This window comes from Eumetopias jubatus, unplaced genomic scaffold (assembly GCF_037043125.1).
Source record: "Eumetopias jubatus isolate StellerSeaLion01/CBP00866 unplaced genomic scaffold, mEumJub1_p1.0 scaffold_12, whole genome shotgun sequence".
Classification (NCBI taxonomy): Eukaryota; Metazoa; Chordata; class Mammalia; order Carnivora; family Otariidae; genus Eumetopias; species Eumetopias jubatus.
The window spans coordinates 102,735,521-102,758,376 of record NW_028274818.1 but is presented as its reverse complement, the minus strand read 5'-3'; the positions used below and the strand labels follow the sequence as shown (position 1 = coordinate 102,758,376).

Below are 22,856 nucleotides of genomic sequence, written 5' to 3'. Positions count from 1 at the left end.
GATAGACTGCCGGCAGTATTGGGTATAATTTACAAGATGTAGTTGTCATACTGTATATTACTGATTGAAAACTTTTTGACCGTATTGTGTATCATTGAAACCTTTGTCTTAGGTCAACATCTTTGGATGGCATTTTAATGGTGCATTCATTATTTCTTAAGTTTAATTAATATTACCTTTTTTGATTTGGGGGGGGTGGGAGGGAGTTATAATTTTCAAGGTATGCTCCCGCTATTACACCTCAGTGTGCTTGTATTACTTAACTTGTAGGACTTTGACTGTAAGATGTGAAACCACATTTCTTGCATGATGTTTTAGGAATTATGTAGTTCATTTACAGTCTTTTAACCTGCAACCGCAGCACTTAGTTCAAGTTTTCACAAATTTAAGAGTCACTACACTAAAGACAATGCCTTTTCATGAATAAGAAGTTTTCAGAAGGCTCTAGGAGGCTGGGAGGCAGGCTGTTTGTCTTTTGATGGTCGTATCATCTCTGAACTTGATACCTGGTTCAGTGAGAAGAGAATTCAAAATGGAGGAGCTTAAGGGGAAACAGATCACCATCTGGCTCGATGCAGGTGCGTTAAGAAGAGCGAGTGTGCGTTAGTGACCCCCTAGGACAGTGAGTAGCAGAGCCCCTGACAGTACTGTGGTGTCCTCTCCACGAAAACCTCGAGGGAATTTTGTCATCGTGTGTGATGAATCTCTGAATATCTGATTTTCATTAGAATGAAAAGCAGGGAGTTAACCAGAAATATTAAGGGTAGTGTTTTAGTTTTAAAGGCATGACTGTTATTTACAAAGGTGTTCAATCCGAGGAAATGGAGAAAGTAGAGGTTTGGCCATCCTAGTGGCCAAATAGTAACAGTCTAAAACAGCCACTTTGGCTCTTCCAAGCGATTTAGTCCTTTTTGTTGGGTTTCGTTGGTTTGTTTGTGTTTTGCTTTGTTTTTTTAAACTAGGTTTTTGTTGATTTCCACTCTACCTTTTTTTGCCAGACTTACATCTGGGTGCTCGATACAATCAGTTGGTTAAAGTTTGCTTGCGGTTCTGTGTTTGTATTTTTTTCTCTATTTATTTTTTTTTTTTTAATTGTGATCCCAACCTGATGATCTTTTGTGTTAAGCTTTCACTGTCTGTAATACTTCTAAGAGCTGCCACTAAATAACAGAAACCTTTCAGGGGGTCGGGGGGGAGCGTTCCCCCCTCCTCGTTGCACCCCTCAGTTTGAGTGTAAGGGTTGATCTTTCATCTTGATAAGCAATATTCAAGTGCCTTGAACAGCATCCTCTCCGGGGGGCTTCCCTTCAGCTGGCTGGCATTCCAAGCAGTAGCTCCCACAGGCAGCCGACCTCCTCCTCTTTATGCTCCATCAGTTTAAAAAGCTGATTTGTACCTCTCCCCTGGGGAACACGGTTCCGTATAAAACACTAACACTTAATTACAAGCTCCATTATACCATTATACCATTTTAAATGGCTTCTTTTTGTTAATTGGAGGCAGTGTTCCTAACTTAAGGTTTTTGCCGTTACTTAGCTGGCTAAGTGGAGGCTCGGTATAAAATCAGTGTTCACGTTCAGCCTCCTGACCCTTGGGTCCTACCCACCCGCCCTTGTGGGGTATCTGAGGTGGAAGGTGCACGGGTTCTGTCCCAGACCTGGGCCCGCTCGCTTCCACCGCCTGGCTCCCAGGTGACCGCCAACCTTGAACTTCTGGATCAGTCGGGATGTCTGTGATTTCTGTCCGCCAGCCCGCCCGCCCTTTGGAAAGGATCACCACAGCCCGCTAGCTCGACTTGATTATTCTCAGAGCCGACCTGCGTGAGGAGTATCACCACCCGAGGTGGCTCGTGGGCAGCAGACTGTCCCGGGACGCAGGCTTGGGGAAGTCTCCAGGAAATGCCAGCATCTTGACTCGTATGACTACTATCAAACCACGGCCACTCTGTCTGTAAGAGTGACTGAGGCAAAAAGATGACAGTTGTGGCCTCCCTGCCCAGTGTCCTTGCTTTCGGCATCTTTGTTCTCTCCCCACTTAAAAACCATCCTGTCTGATGCGGACATTCAGGTCCGCTGGCTGGTGGTCCAGACCCAGAGAGCTACAGAGCTTTCTGTTGAGGGTTTCTCTGCGCTCTCCGTGGCCGTGAGAGATCCTCCCCATGGACTCCCCCGGGCCCGGGCCCAGCCAGCCGGCTCTAGGAGGAAGGAAACCCCTTGTCTGCCTCCCTGGCCCGAGCCACGTCAGCTCATTGCCCTAAGGTCGTTGCCCCAGTCACGCCCTAAGAGGTTGGGACAAGAGTCACACCCCCGCCCGCCACCCCCCCCCCCAGTCCCCCAGTCCAGGTACCTTCCCGGGGCAGGACTGGGTTTCTTTGTTCCTCCGCAGCGGTGATCAATGAACTCTATTGACATTCTATGCAATGTTTCTCCTCCCTCCCATTTTAGAAACACCTCACTGAAGATAGCGGTGGGGCCCGGGGGGAGTAGATGCACGCCCGTCTGGGATGTGCGTGGCGTGAAACAGTGTTAGTGACTTACTCCATCTTGAGCTGGGGGACAACAGCCATTGCCTTAAATGCACTATGACAGGCGCCTCTTGACAGGCCTGTAAAAACAAAGAGTCTGCCCTTAGCCATCTCGAGCCCCCACTTTGGGAGGCCAGCAAGCCAGCCATGCAGGGGAGATGGAGCAAGGCGAGGTTCGGGCCTGCCACGGTGGGGGTGGCATGGTGGGCTGTTTGCCACGTCCCTTCAGGCAGGAGGTTTCCTCCCCTCCCTGGATGGCCTGCCTGTCGGCACCCTCCTCCCCATTTGTCCCCTTCTACCTCACTAATCTGTGCTCCCACTCGACGCTCCTCCTTCCCCCACTCCCATCAGAACTGCGAGGCACAAGTGGGCTCTTGGGGGGTGGGGGGGGGGCGGAGAGTGCTAGAAGCGTGGCGTTCATGAGTGTGTCTGGGCCTGGTGGGCAGGCTTTCCTTCCCTCTTTTGTGAGCACAACATGGACAGACAGCTGTGCTCCGCGAGACACATGGAATTTTCTCTTGACTTCCACCTGTCTCTGACGCTCTGACGGCTGCTTCCCCTGCAGGCAGGGGCGGTCTCGGGCCTCAGAGGGCCCTGCTCTGGGCTGCCCCTAACTGGCCACGTGAGGACACTGCCCCAGGATTCCTACCCGGCGTCGGGGAACTCTGTCTTTGTCTCTGGCACAGGGAGGCCGTGATTTCAGCTCCATTGTGAGACCTCCTTTGGAAGCGTCTCGAGGCCGGGAGAGGAATTGGCGTTCTCCTGTCCGCAAACCCGGTTTTCAGTCACATGACTCTTCCCAAGAGTAGACCAGTTTCTATGCAGTGCAGGAAACAACCCCAGCTCCCAGAGCCACTGGTTAGACGTGGGTCCACCCTCTCTGGTGGCCAGAGTGTTCTGGTGGAAAAGAATTGGAAGTGGGAGCCTAAAGATTTGTGCCGTCATCAGGCGCTTGGGCATTTGTCAGGAAAAGCCCACGGTTAGAAATCCACCCCCCCCCCCAGTGCTTTTGTGGTTTCGTGTGGGCCTTGGTGGCAACAGGGGAGCCTTTGTGACCCCCAAGGCAGAGCTCCCGCCCCAAGTGGCAAGATGGTGGCCTGGGCCTCCAATGTGACAGAGTTCCGTTTCCCGGTGCACTGAAAACGACCAGGAAACAAGTTCCCAAGGAAAGTTCCAGAAAGATCCAGCCTGTGAACCCTTAGAGATGTGCTGAAAGCAGGGGCCCAAACCCTCGGAGTGAATCAGGAAGGCAGAGGAGGGGCAAGGAGGGCAGTGAGCTGGGCAGGAAATGAGCCCCGCCTCCCCTCCAAAGATACTGTGACCACACTGTCAGTGGTATCTCCATTCTAATTTTTGCATGAAGTGACATTTAGCTTTAACAAGACATTTCCAAAGCGCCTAGTCTCCTCCGGAATGCTAACTTTAAAAGTTGGGCATTGTAGGCGAAGAATCCTAAAAAAGGCTAGCGAGAGAAAGGCATTAGGCTATGCATAAATGTGCACTTCCCCAACCCCCTGTTACTAACCTTTGAAAATAACTTTGAGTTGCTTTCCATGGGTCATTATAGTTTCTCCAATGATGTTAGGTATAGTCTGTGTTACTGTCATTTCCGTAGCGTTTAGGCTTTAATTTCTACCACAAAATATGCTGTATGCTATGTATCAAGCTTTCTGTGATCAGAAAGGAAAGGTGCCTTATATCCCAATGTCACGGCTACATCCCTATGGAAAATAATCAGAAGCACAGTGTGTACGGAAGCGTTGGGACTTCCGTTGGTGAAACCAGACACCGTTCAGCAAGATGCATTGAAAAAGTGGCACGGGGCTACTTTTGTTTGAGAGTTCCTCTCCTTTTTCGTTTTTCCATCTTTTGCTTTGCTTTGCTTTCTTTGCTTTCTTTCCCTTTTTTTTTCGTAGTTTGCTTTAAACAGAAAGCACTTAAGTAGATGACTATGTGTAAAAAGCTCTGTGCAATAGAAATCATTTTTCTTCATTTTTAAGAGATAATGTATTGCACACCAAATGAACTCAAAGTAAGCTTTAGACCAGGACGATTCAGGTTGTGGATGAGTATGTTCACTGTAGTTCCGTTTGTTCATGAACTGAAGGGAAAACAGGCCTCCCCAGCTCCCCCCCCCCCCTTTTCTCAGCCTGCCTCTTGCTGACCACCGAGCTAGGTGTGCAGGGCCCACAGGCCCCGGGGCAGGAACCGCTGACTGGGTGGCAGGGGGGTGGGGGCGGGTGGGGGGGGTGACTCAGCAGCTAAGAACCCTCCCGAGTGTGAGAACACAGCCATCCCTTCCAGCACTTAACCTTTTCTTGTTGAGATGGATTGACTGCTACTGACCTGCCAGTGTGCGTGAGGATAATTATAAAAGGATGTTTCCTTGAGAAGAAAAAAAAAAAAGTTTATTTCTATCTTCTTCTATTTATTGTTAGGTTAATCATTTAAGTTCTTATCAGGAGTGTATTGTTTTGTGTTGTTGTTGCTATAAATGCTTTTTGCTATCACTCCAGTGGTTACTGTCTTCGCCTCCTGCCCTCTCCCCCGCCCCCACACACACACCCCCCAAAAGAACCGAAGGGTCTGGGGATCGGACTGGGGGGCAGAGTGGGCTTCTCCAGCAGAATCAGACCTCTGGCTCCAGAGTAGCCACCCAAAAACTGGTGGTCTCCACATGTCCAACTGGATAAATGAGAGAGTTGAAGAACACTCATGTGAGGAGCTACAGAGACTTAGAAAAGCAAAGTTCAGTTCCCCAAAGCCTCCTAGAGCCTCTGGTAAGCCTTCTGGGTTCATGAAGTTTCAAGCGAGGCCTGGTCGGAGCGGGCGCAGTGGCCTCGTCGAGACCATGGCTTCCGAGGAAGAGAGTGGTTTCTTGCAAGGCTCGCGTGGGTTGCTCTGTTCTGTTGGCTTTTCTTGTCGTTGTTGTGGTTGTTTCCCTTGCATACAAAGTTGGGTCAGAACCATCTTGCGAAGCAACGGTGTTTCCGAGTCCGGCTGTGGCTTGAGGACCCTCGCCAGGGAGGTCGTGGGGGAGCCCTTTTCCCCCTCAATGTGGTGAAGCGTGGAGTGGGGGGAACGCGTTGCTTGCTAATCAGGTGTGAAGGTGAGGTGGGGCCAGCCTCCTGGGCCCAGGAGGTGGGGGCTCCCCGCGAGGCCAAGGTCCAGGTGGGGCCACACAGCCGCCCCACTCTCCGCCGCTCCCCGAGGGCCCCCCAACCCCCGCCTCGCTTTCCATGCCATGACTTCTTCCCCTTCTCTGAAATCGTTGGGGGTCCTGATCTTGTTCTCGTCTCTTTGAAAGAAAGCCCTCCGATGAAATCATCGGCCCCCATCCCTCCTCCCGCACCCCCCACCAAAGGGTTTTCATTTCTCTCGAATTAGTCTATGCATTTCTCTCTCTCGAGCCGTTTTCTGCCTCTTTCCTTGAGAAAACGGGCATCTCCTGTCCCACCGAGACCCCTCAGAAAATGCTGTGCATTTTGGAGACGTGAGGATTCATGCAAAAACTCTTACAGCATTTGAGAATAATTGGTCAGAAAATAGAAGTGGGGGGGGAAGGAAAAGTGGGTTTCCCCGCGTCCCTTTCCACTGAGACCTAGCTCTTTGCGATGTGCAATAACTACTTGCCATGAGAGCGGGTAGCGCCACGCTCCTGTCCAGACTACTAACACAGCACAAGACAAGCTCGCTCGCAGAGTGGCGGACTTCTTCCGGAATACCTTTCATAAGCTCAGCCCCCCCCCCCCAACGTATCGTGGTGTCTTTACATTTTAGCAGTATTTTATATTTTCTGTAACGCACTAAGTCTTAGATGTTTTTAGAGCTCGTTTGTTAATACAATCACAGACTTTTTTTTTTTAATCCTCACAGAGACCCAATTGACCAAAAACAGAAAAAAAAACAAAAACAAAAAAGAAAACCAACAAAAAAAAAAAAAGGCGTCATTTTTGTACAAATAGCTTCGAGAAGCCTCTGTTGTGTTGCTGTGACCCATCTCTGGTAACATTTTTTTTTCCTTGCTATTTGTTTTCGACATTAAGAGTCAAAAGTTGATCCAGCTGGCGTGGGGGTGGGGGAGGCACCCGTCGGCCCCTGGCGTTGTCCCTTCGGTCCTTGGTTAGCCATACGATGTTTGTTCTCAGCACTGTACAACGGTCCCTATATGATATGGAGAAGCAATATCACTGTATGAAACTCACACCATGTATTATTATTATTCACTAGCACCCTAGGTGTGATAATTGAAGTAAATATCTTTTATACAAACACAAGAATGCGTGGGTTGTTTTTATTTGAAGTGCCCCCGCCTGAGGAGAAGCAGCAAACACTCTCATTCTGGGTCCAGAGGGCACCTCAAGAGTTGCCATGCCCAAAGTAGCCATCTGTCCGCCTGCTGGTGCTTTTGGTCCCGCGGGGCCGCCAGGCAGGTGGTGGCAGAGACCTGGCATGGGGTCGGATGCGCGGGGGTCTGGGCACCGCTCTCCACCGCGTCTCCATCCGGGCCTGCGTCCCTGTTCCGCTTGCTGTTGCGGGCCTTACTGTTTGAGTAGCCTTGAAATGCTGACCCTCCTGGCATCCGCTTCCTTGTCTGAGAAATGAGAACACCACCGCTTGTCGCGCGGGCTCGCGAGGACCGGGGGTGGTGGCCGACGGTGCTGGGCGAGGCACCAGGCTGATGGTGGCTGCCTCGTTGAGTGGGGCTTGGGCGCCCGGGGGCCGCGGCCAAGTACCCCTGCAGGGCAGCCCGCGGCCTGGGCTAGCCTGCTGGGGGGGGGGGGGGGCTAGCCTGCTGTGTGTGTGTGTGTGTGTGTGTTGGGGGCCGGTGGGGAGGTGACGTCTCTCACTTTGTCCCTGAATCCTGATGCCAAAGACAAGCCCGGTGTACCCGGTAACGTGAGCAAGTGTGAGTGGAAAGAGGAAGGAGGAAACGGCGTCTGTGGGTTTCTGGAATGGTCGGGCTCCTGAGAAGGGGTCTCCAGCCAGTGCTCGGGGCTCTGCAGAGTTGGCTGCTAGGTGGTCCACGTGCTTCTGACTGAGGAGGTTTCTCATCTTGAGATCTAGAAGGTTGGAGGAGAATCGCCATTCTCACCGATGTGTGACGGGGCAGGGGGAATTGGTTGGTTGTGCAGTAATTTCTAGGTTCCAGAATGTGTATTAATTTGTAAGTTTCAGAATGTGACGCTCCCACATGTGGTACAGAAGCCTGAGCCATCCTCCCTCCAGTGGGAGAAGCCCCCGCAAGCACAGGACAGTCTCCCCCAAATGTCTGCCCCCACAGATGGGAGAAATTAGGATAAAACCAACAGAGCTCTGTTCTGACTCTGCTAACATTCTACTTCTCCGCTGGCTAGTTTAGGTATGCCCCCCCTCATTAAAGATCTGTTAACTAAATTAAAACATAAAATGTGAAAAAATAAAAATAAAGAACACTTGGCACAAAGCCTTCTAACCCAGAAAGTCTCCCCTGGTGCTTTTAAAGTGAGATTGAATTAAGCAAAACTATAGTCGCACATGGTTCCGTAGGCCTGACTCTGTAAACGGCCAGCTCCCGAGGCAGGGAAGGGAGCAGGGTTTGGGGCTCCGACCATCAGGGTGGTGTCCCCGCCCTAGGTAGAGTCTCAGCCTCCCCGTGTGTGGCCTCCGTCTCCCTGAAGTTAAGTGGGTCTCAACAAAATGACTCCAGGAAATACGATTGGTGATATAGAGGCTGAGGCCACCTGATGACATGCATTTGACCCTTGAAAAACACGGGGCTCAGGGGCGCCGACCCCCGATGCAGTCGAAAATCTGCATATAACCTTTGACTCCCCCAGAACATAACTACTAATAGCCTAGTGTTGACCCGAAGCCTTACCCATGACATAGTCGCTGAACACATATTTTGTATTTATACGTATAATATACTGTATCCTTACAATGAAGTAAGCTAGAGGAAAAAAAGTTAAGAAAATCACAAGGAAAATACATTTACACTAGGGAACCGTAAAAAATCCGCGTATAGGTGGACCCGCGCCATTCCAACCCATGTTGTTCAAGGGTCAACAGTAATCATCAGAGTGTGCGAGTCATCCGCTGTGATCCTGTCTGCTTGTGTTTTTGAAAGGGGCTCCGAGTGGCTGCCTTGGGTTGGGGTACGTCGCTGCCTCCTCCACAGTCCCTATCGTGCCGGCTTTGGGGGGCACGCAGCTTGCTGGTCTCCTCTTGGGCACGGCATTGGTTCCTGGGCAGGGGCGTGGGGGCCGAGCTGAGAACCCCGAGGGCTCAGGAGAGCTGTTTTGACGTTGGTGGGAGGGGGGGAGGCTTCTGGTCACCAGACCCTTGATCTGCGTCTGGGCGCCCCACCCCCAGGGCGGGGGGAGCCACATTAGTGGAAGTGGGATGCACAGCGCGTGCGCAGTGTCGGCCAGGCACTCAGAAGTGACTGCCTTCTCCAAGAAGCTTGGGCTCTCAGAAATGTCGAGAGGAAGGGCCATTTTTTTTTCTTTGTTCAAGAAGTTGGTTTGTGGACAGGTGAAAGGCTGCTCTGTTTGGGACAGCAGAGTGGGGGGCTCCGGGGAGAGAGGTTTGAGGACCCCACTCACTTCACAGTGAGGCATCGGGACCCTTCTATGTGGTCAAGTGGCAATGCGTTCGAGTACCAGGGTCGTCTCTCACCGGCTGGTGGGCGACCTTGGGCAAGTCCTAGTCAATGCTCAGGAAACCCTTTCTGAGACAATGCATGAATTTAGCTTCTTTGAGCTTCCATTTCTGTCTCTGTGGAGCTGGTACGACAATGCCAGACTCACAGGGCTGCTGGAGCAGGGCCGGGGGGCAGCGGGGGGGGGGGGGGCTGCGGGGAGTACCGGATGATGACACCTGTAGACTGTTCATCACAGCGCCCAAGCCCACGGTAGGCACTCAGGACTTGTGGTGGTGGCGCTTGATGTGGCTGTTATCAAATTTGGTGGCTGGAGCGGCTCCCTCTGGTCAAAGTCCTTTCCGCCTTGTGCTGGAGCCAGAGGAGCCCCTACCCAGGAGCGCAGGTTAGCCAGAGCTCCAGCGGTTGGGCCTGACCACCACCAGTGATGCCCAGTGATGCCCGAGATGCACGCAGGCTGGGCAGCCGAGTCCCCCACCCCCAGCAGCTCTCTCCAGCCTCTGCTAAAAATTCAGGTCTCGATTCCTGTGTGGCTGAAGCTGCCACGCTGGACCCGGCCACAGACAAGAAGGCAGCCCCCCCCCCCGCCTCAATCATATGGAGAGGGGGACCGTGCCTCCCACAGGGGCGGTTTCCTCTTAGAGGCCCGTCTGACTGAAGCATCTGGTGAGGCTGCTCCCCCCCCGCGGGACCCCCAAGCCCAGGAGCCTCTCATGTTTGAGGAGAGCAGATTCTCCGGGACAGTGGTTCTCAACTGGGGGGGACTTTGCCCCTCGGGACATTTGGCAGTGTCTGGAGGCATTTGGGGCTGTCGCCGCTGGGCAGAGTGGTGCCTCTGGCATCTAGAGGGGAGAGGACAGAGATGCTGGTAAACACCCTACAAGGCATCGGACAGTCTCCCCACACCCAGCAAAGAATGACATGCCCCAAATGTCAACAGTGCTGAGTCGAGGAGTCTGGGGCTCCTTGATGGATGTAGTCAGCAGATAGTCACGGAGAACTGCCCTGTGCCAGGGACGACGTGCTCCAGGCTGGGAGTCCGGCAGCCTCAAGCCGCTCCCAGCCCAGAGGGGAGGCAGAGCAGTGCAGAACCACAGTCCAGGCCTTAAAATGGGAAAAGGCATTTGCAGGAGGCAAGGAGAGCACCCCAGAGTGAGGGGAGGCAGGTGCACAGAGTCAGCAGTATAGCTGCTAGTCAGAGGAACAGCAAGCCCCTGGGCGCGGGCAGGGCGGGCAGGTGGCAGGGGGACAGCTGATGGGCATAGAGGGCTAACCGTGCCACTGATCTGCAGTGATAGCAGGGGACAAACGAGGAGCTTGCGTTTCCGTGGGGGCAGACGGTAGACCAAATAAGTAAGTAGGACATAGTGTCTTAGCGGTCAACGTTACAGGAGGAAAAACAAGGTAAGGGGGACTGGAAGAGCAAGGTGAGAGGTTAAAGTTTTAAATCAGGCGGTCAGGGTAGGCTTCGCTGGGAAGGTAAAACGTGAACATGTCCTGCTGGAGTGAAGCAGGCTTGAGGGGCGGGGATCAGGCTTCAGTTTGGACCAGTTTGGACTCCACGCAGTGAGCTCAGGGAGAAGAGTGGCCTGGAGGCCACGCTGGAGAGTTACCAGATTTCAGTGGCACGCAAGGTGGCCAGAGTGAAGGACAGGAGAGCAGCATGTGGGGACAGCTCCTGGGTCCCGCAGCGTTGAGAGCTTAGCAGGCACAAGGAGCAGCAAAGGAAAGAGAGGGCGCAGCCAGCTGGGCAGGAGACCCGAGAGGCTGCAGTGACCTGGGCACAGCGGTGTGCGGGGTCATCGGCCACCTTGGCAAGGACAGTGGGCGTAGTGGGTGTCCAAGTCCGAGGGGAAAGTTTTAAGGATGTGGACACTTGAGAACAGGTTAACTTCTTCAGGGAGTTTTGCAGGAGGGGAAGTAGAATGGAGGGGGGTGGTGTGTGTGTTTCAGATGGCAGCCCAACACACTCATGAGCTTGTGGAACGCCGGGGGCTCGTCTCTGGCCACCTGTGGGGACAGACAGGTGCAGAGACGGTGGGTGATGAGCAGCTCCAGTGCTCCCACCGGGTGTGCAGATGGCTGATTGAATAAGGCGGGGTCCCCCGCCCGCGGGAAAGCCGTGAGCAGACACCCCCAGGCCTGCCATCCAGTTGTGCTAAGTTTCTGCGTTTAATCGATCCGCAGTCAGAAATCGTGCCTTGGGGGCGCCTGGGTGGCTGGGTCAGTTAAGCGTCTGCCTTCGGCTCAGGTCATGATCCCGGGGTCCTTGGATGGAGCCCTGCATCGCATCGGGCTCCTTGCTCAGCGGGGAGCCTGCTTCTCCCTCTGTCTGCCGCTCCCCCTGCTTGTGGTCACTCTCCCTCTCTCTCTCACAAATAAATAAAATCTTAAAAAAAAAAAAAAAAAGAAGGAGGCAGTCATGCCTTGACCTTGAGTCATAGCCAGGCTCCTTAAGTCTTGACCTTGACATTGCTTTGATTTCTTTCTCCCCTCTGTGAAATGCACCCCTTAGGAAGCCGTCCCAGATTCTCCCCAAAGGACGAGTTCCCATGAACTTTCACAGGGGGAGGCTGTCTGGCCCGTCTCACATGGGCCACCTTGCAGAGGCGAGGGGTCCACTAGTGTTCGTCTGTCAGTCACTCCCGCCCCCACACCTGCCCCTACCCGGCCTCTCCCTCTCACAGGCTTTACCCTCATTGTTAGATACTGCGTTCTGCATGCTCCCTCCTCCCGAGCACGCCGCCCCGCACCAGGCTCTGCCCACTGCACTGCGCCATCTGGCATCTGTCCAGAGTGGGCTTGTCCCCAGGTCCCTCCACACCCCTGCCGCCCCACCCCACCCCCGGTTCCACCAGCACCCTGACCAAAGGCTTCCCTCCATCTCCTTGTTCAGCCTTGAGACCCCAGCGACCCCTCCTTACTCACCGGCCGCACCTATTCAACTTGGCACTTTGACACACTTTCTCCTGATTTCCCCCTGCTTCCTGCCACCCCCTCCCTGGGTCTTTTCTGGGACACCCCTGAAGGTTCTGGCCATTCTCACTGCAGGCTGTCTCTGGGCTTCCATGTTCGCTGCCTTGGGGTGTGGAGTCGGGGGAGGGGATGCCCTGAGCTCTCCCCAGGCTGCATCTCTGGCCTCGGGCCATGAGTCCGGCTCCCCCATCCCCATGACCCCTTAGCCACTCCACTAGCACCTCCTACTCACTGAAGCCAAACCACTTCTGCTCGCCCCCTTCCCCATTTGGGGAACCAGCTCCAGGCACAGGCCTCAGCTCCTGGGTTCTGTATGACAAAGGGGTCACATCTCTCTCTCCAGTACCTTCTACTGCCTTGCCCCAGGGCCAGAATTCAAGCCCAGTTCTGCCCGAGTCCAGCTCAGGACCTCCCTTGACACCAACTGCCCACCTGAAGAGATGCCCCCCACCCCAACTTCTTGGTCTGGCTGTCCTTCCCCTGGCAGAGGAAAGCATGGGGGTGGCAGCCAGAGGACCCTGACGGAGCAGATCTAAGTGGCTCAGGGACAGGGTCTCCGAGCAGGGTCTGTAAGTGAGGCCGCTCCTTTGGGGTGGATGCCCGCACGGCGGTTGCCTGGCCTTCTCATCGCCCCAGCGTGGAGTGACAGCTCGCTGCTAGGCTCCTGGCCCTGCCTCTGCAAGCATCCGCTGCCCCACCACACCCTGGGCCTCACCCCATCACTTCTGCTGCCCCGCCTCGCCCAGCCCCTTCCCTGTGTCTCACGGGCAGCCAAGCTCCACGCCTGCTGGGAGTGCAGGCCGGCCGGCCCTCAGTTCTGCCCAGAGCCACCTCTTCAGGGGTGGCCACCCCCGACACTCAGCTTTGCTCCCCCCCGGAGAGCCCCTCAACAGCGAATCCAGTGTCTGGGGGCAGGGGCAGCAGCGTTTGGGTCAGGCCCTCCAAGCCAGCTCAGCAAAGCGGCCCGGCGCCCGCCGGCTGGGGCAGCCCAGAACAGTGCGCAGGCACGGGCACTGATACACAGGAAACCCGGGGCCGGGCACCCCTCTGACCCCAGGCGCCTGACCAAGACCGTGCCCGACAAAATAGCAGTGCAAGCAGTCATCTTGCTGGCACCTCGTCTGCCCCTTGTGCGGCGCTCGGTCCCCTCGGCACCATGCGGTGTGCACACCTCCGGGGATGAGGGCTCCCTCTGGCTAGACCTTGGGGCCCCCCCTCACCGTGGGCTCCTGAACCTCCATCCCGCCTCTTCTGTACCCACGGCCTACGGCCTGAAGGCCGGACCTCCACCCTGCCACCCCCCCATCCTCCCTCCATGACCTGACCCTGCCCTCACGTCCAGCCTCTTCCCCAAACCCCACCTCGGGTCCCTCACTTCCACCAACACCTGCCAGGTACCAGTGTCTGAAGGAAGAAGTCCGTTCAGGCCCAGAACCAGTGCAGACCCAGCTGCGGGGGGAGGGCTCGGACATGGCCTTGGGTTTGGTCCCGGCCGAAGAGGCCTCCGTTCTTCATCTGTAAAAGGGGGATCACCTTTTTGGACTGGTTGGATTGTTGCGAGATGTGTAAAGAGCTTGGCGTGCAGCAGGCACCCAGGAGATGGAGCCGGTGGGGGTGAGGTCAGCAGCCCCCCACCCTGGCTCAGGACGCTGAGCGCAGCCAAGGCCGGGTTGGCAGGCAGGTCAGCAGGCCGCGCGGCGATGGGCAGATAAATCCCTGTGACGGGGAGGGTACAGGGCCATCCTCCTGACTCGGCCCCTAGCCCAGAGCCTTTGGGCATTTCTGGTGCCACAGTGCCCCCTGGTGGCCATGCAGCCCACCGCGAAGGACAGCGCCTCCACCACCTTCTCTGTGGCCCTGAGCAAGACTCGTTGGCGCCATTTAGAAATGAGACCCGGGCTGCCCCCAGGCACCCACTTCCCTCCCTGCTCCTGGCTGCTGTTGGCACCCCACCCCCCGGGCCTGGACTGGGAGACTTTCCCAACATCTCCCACCCTCCGAAAGGACAGGAAGGTCTCCATACAGAATTATTTTGGATTGGCTTTTGCCACAAAGACAACACCTGGCAACTCAGTGGGGGGGGAGGTAGAGACTGTGTAGGTCCGGGGAATTCCTGGGGGGCGCACCCCATCCCCCTCACTGGGATGGAGCCTGTTGGGGGAGAGGCCAAGCGAGTCTGGTGTCAGCTCCAGAGGCAGGACCCCTCACTCCCCCACCTCCTGCTGGATCTAAAGCAGGCCCACCCACGCCTGACTGTACCTTCTTTCTCCCCGACTCCGACCCCTGAGGCCTCCCTCTGGTCATTATCCCAGGGCACAGCCCTGGAAGAAACTTGGGGTTCGCTGGGTTCCACATCCCTGCCTTGCTTGACAGAGGCAAAGTGAGGCCTCGAGAGGGCAAGGGGCCGGCCAGGCTCCCGGCTGGTCATGGCAGAACCAGGGAGGACCCGTTCCTCCTGAATCCCCCTGCCCTGGGCAACTGCAACTACCTCGGGAATTTCAGGAGCGTACTGAGTTCTTAGGGCCAGGAGTGCCCCTGCTGTCTGGCCTCACGGCCATCCCTTAGACTAAGGGTTGGAGAGGCAGAGTGGGGAAGGCGCCACGGGCCACACCAGGCTCCCTCTGACGGCCACGTCTTCCTTTGACACAGGGCGCTGCGCAGAGCTGCAGGTCCACGTCACCGAGGCCACGGCCACAGCAGCTGAGCAGAGGGAGCTGATCGCGCGCTTGGAGCAGGACCTTAGTACCATCCAGTCCATCCAGCGGCCAGATGCCGAGGTGAGCCTGCCCCCTCACCACCCGCCCCAAGCTTTGAGCCCTTACCCAATAAAACTTCACGGGTTAACTGGCGCCAGCTCCTCAGGCGGCTGGTGTCCGCCTGCCCCCACAGGGCCCACGGGGCTGTCACCCACAGCCCGAGTGTTGCCTGCACACTTCACCACAAAGGCCCAGTTCGGGACGCCAGGCCACAGGGCACAGGGGCAGGCTTGGAACTCCGCCCTGGGAGCTGTGGACCAAAGCCGGGCAGGATGACCCACCCATCCCACAGCTAGAGGACCTGAGGCCCGGGGGTCACGGAAGGCTGGAGCCCACGGAGCCCTTGGAGGTCACTCTGTCACCCGCCGCATTTTCTAGATGCAGAAATGGGGCTCGGAGAGAGCAGCTGGGCCGGCCCGGCAAGGCCGAGTGGCCCCATGATGGCACCCCGCTGAGCTCTCGCCTCGGGGGTCAACCCGAGGCCCAGCCTTCCCTTCGGGGGCCCACGGGAGGCGTCCTCCAGGCCCCTTGTGGCCACTGGGGTACCCAGTCCCGCCACCAGACCGCCCCACCTGTTCCTTGCCCCCCACTTGCTTGGCACCCTGAAAGGGTTCTTTCGGTGGCACATAGAGAGCAGCTGCCTCTTCCTCCCACCTGCAGGGCGCAGCTGAGCACGGCCTGGAGAAGGTCCCAGAGCCCATCAAGGAGGCCACCGCCCTGTTCTATGGTAAGGAGGGGCTGGCCTGTCTCCGAGCCAGCGATGGGCAGGGCGGGGGCAGGGAAAGGAGAAAGGAGGTGCTACAGTCAGCCCTGATCCCTCAAGAGCACTCCCCGTCCTCCAAGAAGATCAGGGCCCCCCGCCCCAGCAACGCAGCAGCAACCAAAGAGAGGGGGCTGGGTCCGCCACTTGCCCTTCTATGCCTTAGCTTGACACCCCACCCAGGACCCTGGCCCCCTTTGCCCTTCCAATAGCCTGTGGGCGGCTAATGGCTGGTGGTGAGCGCCCCAGGGAGGCCTCAGCACAGAGATGCAGCCAGAGAGCTCCCAGCGCTGCTGGGGAGGTGGCCTGCTCCGGTGTCGGTATGGAGCAGGAACCTGGGGCTGTTGGGCCCGGACATTGGAGGGAGGCTCCCACGGCTTCCCAGTGTCCTTTCACTTCCCCAGGAGTTGCGGTGGCGGGCGGGGGGGGGGGGGGGCCTCGTCCGACAGATGCAGGGGTCTCAGGTCCAAGTACCGAGGAATGGGGGCCTGGGGCCCTCACCGTCTAGGATCCCTATTCCCCTGGACATCCCTTCCCTGCCCCGGCCTCTCAGCGCCTGTGCTCAGACACCTGTGCCTTCCACCCTCATGGCCCTTGGCCAGAGTTCCCTCTGGGCTGGGGCTACCCGACCTGAGGACCCACGGGTGGGTTCTGCCTCCCACCACCCCAAGCCACTCTCCTCCACCTCCTAGGACCCTCGGCACTGGCCAGTGTCACCCTCCCTGAGGGCCAGGTGGACTCGCTGCTCTCCATCATTTCCAGCCAGAGGGAGCGTTTCCGTGCCCGGAACCAGGAGCTGGAGGCTGTGAGTCACATTCTTCCCTCCCTTATGCCCCGTGGACCTGAGGACACAGTGGGGGACCCACAGGCTTGGGGGCAGAGAGATGTGTCACAGACCATAAACCACAGAGGGGTTAGATTTGTTCTGTGCAGTCAGGGAGGGCTTCCTGGAGGAGGTTCTGCCACGCTGGGCTTTGAAAGACGACTTAGACACTCAAAGTGGAGGAGACTAGGTGAGCAGAGACAGGGGGGGCCAACAAGCCCGAAAGGCTGTGCCAGGGCTGCAGGAATAAGACCCAGAGGGCCCTACCGCCCGGCTGGGGTGCTCCCCAAGGATTTAAGCACGGGAGAGACACCGTCAGAATGGAAGGTAGGAAGGGTCACTCGGCAGCCAATTCAGGACAGAACCTGGCCTGGGAAGACGACTGGAGAGTGGTCACCATCGTCCAAGAAGAAACATCTGAATGCGGTGGGGGACTGAAGACAAGGGCAGGGCAGAGAGGAAGGGCTTTGAGCCCCGTAAGGAGGAGCAATCGGGAAACGTTGAGGAGCCCCGTGGGACTGGGAGAGCACCCAGCTGGGGGCCTTCCTGGAGGGGCGCCACAAGAAAGGGGTGGTCTGCAAAGGTGACCTGCAAAAATGTGAGGTGCCTCCCCGGGGTGACTGCGGTACCAGCAGGGTGGCTGGGGTCCCTGAACGGGAGACAGGATACAAGAGAGGGGGTCAGGGAGGAAGTGACAGGGGCACGCTCTCCTTTCCTGGGGGGACACAAAGACCCAGGCCCACGGAGGGAGTGCACGGTGGATCCGGATTGCGGAGGCCCCGGTGACAGACCAGAAGAGTCCCTGGAGGGGGCGCTGTGCCGGCCTTGGGGGCTCTGCAGACTCCCCATCCCCCAGAGGCAGGCCAGGTCATCCCCGAGCTCTCCCGGTGCGAGCAGGAGCCCGGAAGGTTTCCATCCTTCTCAAAGAGTCACTGCCTGAGCTCATGATGGAATTTCTAGACCCTTCCTCTCCAAACCCACAGCTGTGCCCGTGGGATTTCTAGGCTGGGGCCAGGGAGAGTCTGACATTCACTGGCTGCCCACGGCGGGCCAGGCCTGCTGCTGGCCCAGGGGCCAGGGTGGGCCAGCTCCAGTGGGACCTCCTGTGATCTGGGCTCCGGGGCAGGAGGCTTCAAACAGGGGCATGGTCAGGCCTGCTCACACTCACACTCACACTCACACTCCGCTCAGGGACTAGGGACGGCCATGCCACGGGATGCCAGGCAGCCCTTAAAAGGAGGCCTTCAAAATAGATTAAGTGGGAGGAAAAGTGTTTTACAGCATTCTACCTTTTGCTTTAAAAAAACCTAGGTTTTGTTGTTGGTTTTTTTTTTTAAATCAGGTACTGACTTTTTAAAAACTGTGGTAAAACGCACGTAACATAAAATTCACCGTCTTAACCATCTTTAAGTGTACAGTTTGGGGACATTAAGTACATTCATGTGGTTGTACAAACATCCACACCATCCAAGTCCAGAGCTTTTTTCATCTTCCCAAACTGAAACTCTGTCCCCACTAAACACTAACTCCACGCCGCGCCCCCAGCCCATCCCCAGTTCACCACGCTTCTACCCTCTGTCTCTGTCACTTGACTACACTAGGGACCTCGTGTAAGTGGAATCATACAGTATTTGTCTTTGTGTGGCTGGCGTATTTCGCTGAGCAGAATGTCCTCAAGGTTCATCCATGTTGTAGCAGGTGTCGGAATGGCCTTCCTTTTTAAGGCTGAGCAATATTCTGCGGTGCCGTATACCAAGTTTTGTTTATCCATTCATCCATCAAGAGACCCTTGCTTTGCTCCCATCTGTTGGCTGCTGTGAACCGTGCTGCCATGAACATGGGATGTGCAGATATTTCTTGGAGTCCCTGCTTTCAGTTCTTTCGGGTAGCTACCCAGAAGTAGAATATCTGGATCATGGGATAATTCTATGCTTCATTGTTTGAGGAGCCGCCCTACGACTGGGTACTTTTTAGTCCTGTTTGAATTTTTTTGACAGTATGAAGAAAACACCTACTTGAGCATTTGGATAAGCTGAAAACTGAGGTCCTTTTTCATTTGCTCCTGGATTAGCAAACATTAAAACCGCATAGCGTCTGACTCCATTTATATGAAATGTCCAGAAGAGGCAAATCAAAAGAGACAGAAAGATCAGTGGTTGCCAGGGGGTAGGAGAAGAGGGAAGGACTGATGGGTTTGGGGTTTCCTTTTGGGGTAATAAACATATTGTGGAAGGAAATCGTGGGGATGGTTCACCATATTCACTGTGAATATACTAAAAAAAAAAAAAAAGAATCATACACCTAAAGACAGTGATGTTTGTTATATGAATTACATCTCAATAGTTCTTTCAAAGGTTGATGATACCATAAACAAACAAAGAAGACATGAAGGAGCCTGGCCCCAAATCTGTCTTCTGCTTGGGGTGGGGTCACAGGAGGAGAAGGGGCTCCGGGTAGATGAACAGAACCTGTGTCAGCCTGGCAGCCTCCCCCCAGCCCCTTCCCCCGCGGGCCCTGCCTGCCCGCCCACCTGCCCACCCGCCCACCTGCCCCCAGGAGAACCGCCTGGCCCAGCACACCATCCAGGCCCTGCAGAGCGAGCTGGACAGCCTGCGTGCAGACAACATCAAGCTCTTCGAGAAGATCAAGTTCCTGCAGAGCTACCCAGGCCGTGTAAGTGCCCTCCCCAGTTTCGGCCCCAGGTGTACCAGGCAAGCAGAGAGGCCTACCAGGCCCCCCAAGGCAAGAGGGTTGGGGGCAGTGACCTGCTGGGCAGCCCTGGGGGCCATCCAGCCCGCCCTGCCTGCCCGCTATCCTCCCGGAGCTGGGGAGAGTCCCCCACAGTGGGGCCTTTGTGCAGTTCATTCATCAGAACAGCCAGGAGGTGGTGAGGTTCAGCAAGAGGCGGGGCTCACAGGCCCCAGGCCCGTGGGCCCTGGTGTCCCCTCTATGAAATGGGAGTGATCCACTAGCAGATCCTAGGATCCTAGGATTTAACTCCAGAGCTGTTGAGCATGCAGGATAGGCCCTGGGGAATCCATATGTTTTAAACTTACATTCTTTAAAAAAAAAAAAAAAAAAAAAAAACAGACTCTGGTCCAATATCCCCCAAACCGATCAAGAAAACAGAATAAAAAACTAAAAACCCACTCACTCCATTCTGGGCCTCGGAGGGCCCTCCCTGGCTTCTCTCAGCCCCCAGGCCTCACAGGGGAACCCCTCATGGGAGGAAACCCTTCTGTGACTGTGGGGAGACAGGGTGGCCTGTAGAAGCTCAGGGAGCAGTGACACTCAGGGTGGGGGCCTCCGGAGGACAAGACCTTCTGCCCCATCCCCCACTCCACCTGTTGGAACTGCACTCAGGCCACCAGAGGGCGCCAGACTCTGCGCAAACTAGTACACTGTACCCAGTGCCGCACTGGGGTGGGGGTGCCTGGCTCACGGCTCTGGTGCCCCACAGCCACCCTGCACGCTCCCCGCGAACCCCTCCCAGACCCACTGGCCCAGCCCTGTCTGATGTACACTCCAGCCCCAGACTGGGCTTCAGTTCCCTCTCCCTGCCGGGAGTCACCGTGGCCCCGGAGCCTGGTGGGAAGTCTCTGGACATGGGCAATGCTCCTGGACGTGTGGCCCTGGCCACATTCAAGCTGTCACCCGGCCCTCTCCCAGCTCTAGGGCGTGGGGCCCCTCCCCCACCTCCACTGTGCTGTTGGGGAAACTGAGGCTCCCCTGTGATCCTGCCAGCCTCGGGATGCCTCATCCCTGCCTTATTCCTGTTGGGCCCTCAGTCACTGGGTCTCTCTCCTCCTCATACAGAGCGGAGGCGGTGACGACACGGAGCTGCGGTACTCATCCCAGTACGAGGAGCGCCTGGACCCCTTCTCGTCCTTCAGCAAGCGGGTGCGTGAGCCCACAGAGGCTGCTCACCGGCCGGCTGTGGGGAAGCCTGCAGGACCCACCAGCTCGCCAGGCCTCAGCCTGCCCTATGCCCTCATGCCAGCAGCCCGGCCCAGCCTCACTCTGCTCCCCGCCACACTGCCCCCCCCACACACCGCCCCAGAACCAGCAGGGCAGCCTCCATGAAGGCCGAGGGTGCACCCCGGGCGGGCCGAGGGTGCCAGGAATACCTGATGGCTACATGAGGGTGTGTGATAGGGAGTGGGCTAACCCCACGCGCCTGCTCGGGGGTCAGGCAGACAAGCGAAGGGCCCCTGGTGTCATGTGGCCTCCGCAGAGGGCGGAGGGAGGCAGCTATCCCGGGAGCCGCTCACAGACGTTGGGCAAGCCTAGGGTGTCACGCTGAGTGGAAGGGGACACCAGGGAGGCCCCCAGCAGCCCCCTGGGGTCCCTCTCTGCAGCAAGCTGGGGCCTAGGGGGCCCTTGGGGTCCTCCCCTCACCCTCCCTCCCTCTTCAGGAGCGGCAGCGGAAGTACCTGAGCCTGAGCCCTTGGGACAAGGCCACGCTCAGCATGGTGAGTTCCCTCCTCTGTGCTCAGCTGGGACACGCCGGGACCTCTGACTCCGGGCCTCCAAAGACATCTGCCCTGAGTCCCGTCTGGAGAAGCCCCAGGGACCCCCCCGCCCTTACCCCGCACAGGCCCCGCCAGGAGTGGCCATGGGACCTAGAACAAGGGTCCCTTCCCCTCCAGGACAGCTCCTCCGGTAGTACCATTCCTGGAAGGTTCTGGAACTGTGCTGCAGGGGGCGCCATTCCCTAGAATTCCTGTGGCCCAGGTTCCCAGCCCATACAGTGGGAGACCAGCCTGCCGTCCCTCCTCTTCCTGCCCCGGGTCCTTCACTGCAGGAACCTGGGGCAGCCCTTCAGGGGTGGGTGAGGCCTGCCCCACCCCCACGCCACAACTTCTTGCTCCCCAGGGGCGACTGGTTCTCTCCAATAAGATGGCACGCACCATTGGCTTTTTCTACACGCTATTCCTGCACTGCTTGGTCTTCCTGGTGAGTATCCAGGCGGGCGGCCAGTGATGCCTTCACCATGCTTCCCGGACCTCCAAGGGCAGCAGGGTCGCTCTTGTGGCCTGGCACCCTGGGCAAACCCCGGGCCACACTGTGCTCCTGGCCACCTCTCTCCCCTTCAAGGGGACAGTGAGCCCACCCATCAGGCCCTCTGGCTGGGGCAGCAGCCCGGCCACTCTGGAAACGGCCTGGCTGACTCCGTCCACGGCCCCGTCCTGGAGGGGCGCGGGGGGAAGGCATGGCCACTGTGGGAACCTGAGGCCGGCAGGGAAGCAGGTCTGACTGACTACTAAGGGACAGCCAGGTGGGCTGCACAGGCAGGGATATTTTGAACTGAATCTCCTCAAGTGCAGAGTGACCGTCCTGGGGAATGTCTGCCGTCCCCTGAGGGAATCGGAGAGGGTAGGACATGCCTGTGAAGGCTTCAGCCTCGGGGACTCCTGTCCCCAACGAGGCCACAGGCAAGATGGCCCCTCCGTGGTTAGCCTGGGCTCCAACTCTGACCCCAGAGCCCAGCAGGTCCCGGCCTGCCAGTGTCACACACAGCAATGTCAGGGACAGTTCCCCCACGGCAAGGCCTGTCTGACCGTGTGTGAAACAGGCGGGGGCGCAGGGACATCTCTGAGGCCCTCCTGCCCTGGGGTCCGGCCCAGGAGAACCGTCATGCGCAGCCGGGAGGCCAGGCCCGGTGGCTAGAGGTGGGCTGCAGGAGGGGCGGTGCGTGGGGACAGACAGTTCACTGTGTCTCTGCCTGGCCAGGTGCTCTACAAGCTGGCGTGGAGCGAGAGCATGGAGAGGGACTGTGCCACCTTTTGCGCTAAGAAGTGAGGACAGCACCCGAGTCCCACCACAGCCCTGCGCTGAGCCCCGCCGCACCACCGAGCTTCTCCCGTGCCCCCCACCCCCAGCCCTCCACCACTGCCGCCCACTCTGGCCCGCCCCCAGCTCCCCAGCACCCACCCTGCCACAGGGTGCACGCCCCCTGGGATCCCCGTGCCCCCTCCACACACACGTGCACACACGTGCACACATGTGCACACACATACACACACGTGCACACACACACTTCCCTCCTTTTTACCCTTGGTCTCAGCAAAGGTCTCTATCCCCAACAGGTTTGCCGATCACCTGCACAAGTTCCACGAGAATGACAATGGGGCGGCAGCCGGTGACTTGTGGCAGTGATGTCCCCGGGCCTCCCCAACACGACAGTGATGGCTGCACCCCCGACCCCTTGCTTGTTCAGCTGCTTCTAATGACTTAGACTTCCCTGCAGAGTTCCCCACAGAAACTGCCCTTGTCCTCCACGCCCTGGTGCCAGAGGTCCCAGGTCCCCCTGGGCCCCCTTAAGGGGACGTCAGCCACATCAGGCCCCCTAGGTCCAAAAAGGCCCCGAGGCC

At 57.2% G+C, this 22,856-nt stretch overlaps 1 protein-coding gene across 3 annotated transcripts in view; it reads left to right on the top strand.

The window, feature by feature from the left end:
* CUX1 (cut like homeobox 1) overlaps positions 1 to 22,804 on the top strand; it is a 350,704-nt gene extending 327,900 nt beyond the window's left edge. For all 3 annotated transcript variants that reach the window (XM_028110256.2, XM_028110255.2, XM_028110254.2), the window contains exons 15-23: positions 14,793 to 14,920; positions 15,560 to 15,626; positions 16,352 to 16,464; positions 19,039 to 19,155; positions 20,299 to 20,382; positions 20,898 to 20,954; positions 21,358 to 21,438; positions 22,216 to 22,280; positions 22,572 to 22,804. In XM_028110256.2, coding sequence (XP_027966057.1) covers positions 14,793 to 14,920; positions 15,560 to 15,626; positions 16,352 to 16,464; positions 19,039 to 19,155; positions 20,299 to 20,382; positions 20,898 to 20,954; positions 21,358 to 21,438; positions 22,216 to 22,280; positions 22,572 to 22,641 — 782 coding nt within the window. In that variant the 3' untranslated portion in view covers positions 22,642 to 22,804. The remainder of the gene's footprint in view (positions 1 to 14,792; positions 14,921 to 15,559; positions 15,627 to 16,351; positions 16,465 to 19,038; positions 19,156 to 20,298; positions 20,383 to 20,897; positions 20,955 to 21,357; positions 21,439 to 22,215; positions 22,281 to 22,571) is intronic.
* The last annotated feature ends 52 nt before the right edge of the window (positions 22,805 to 22,856 follow it).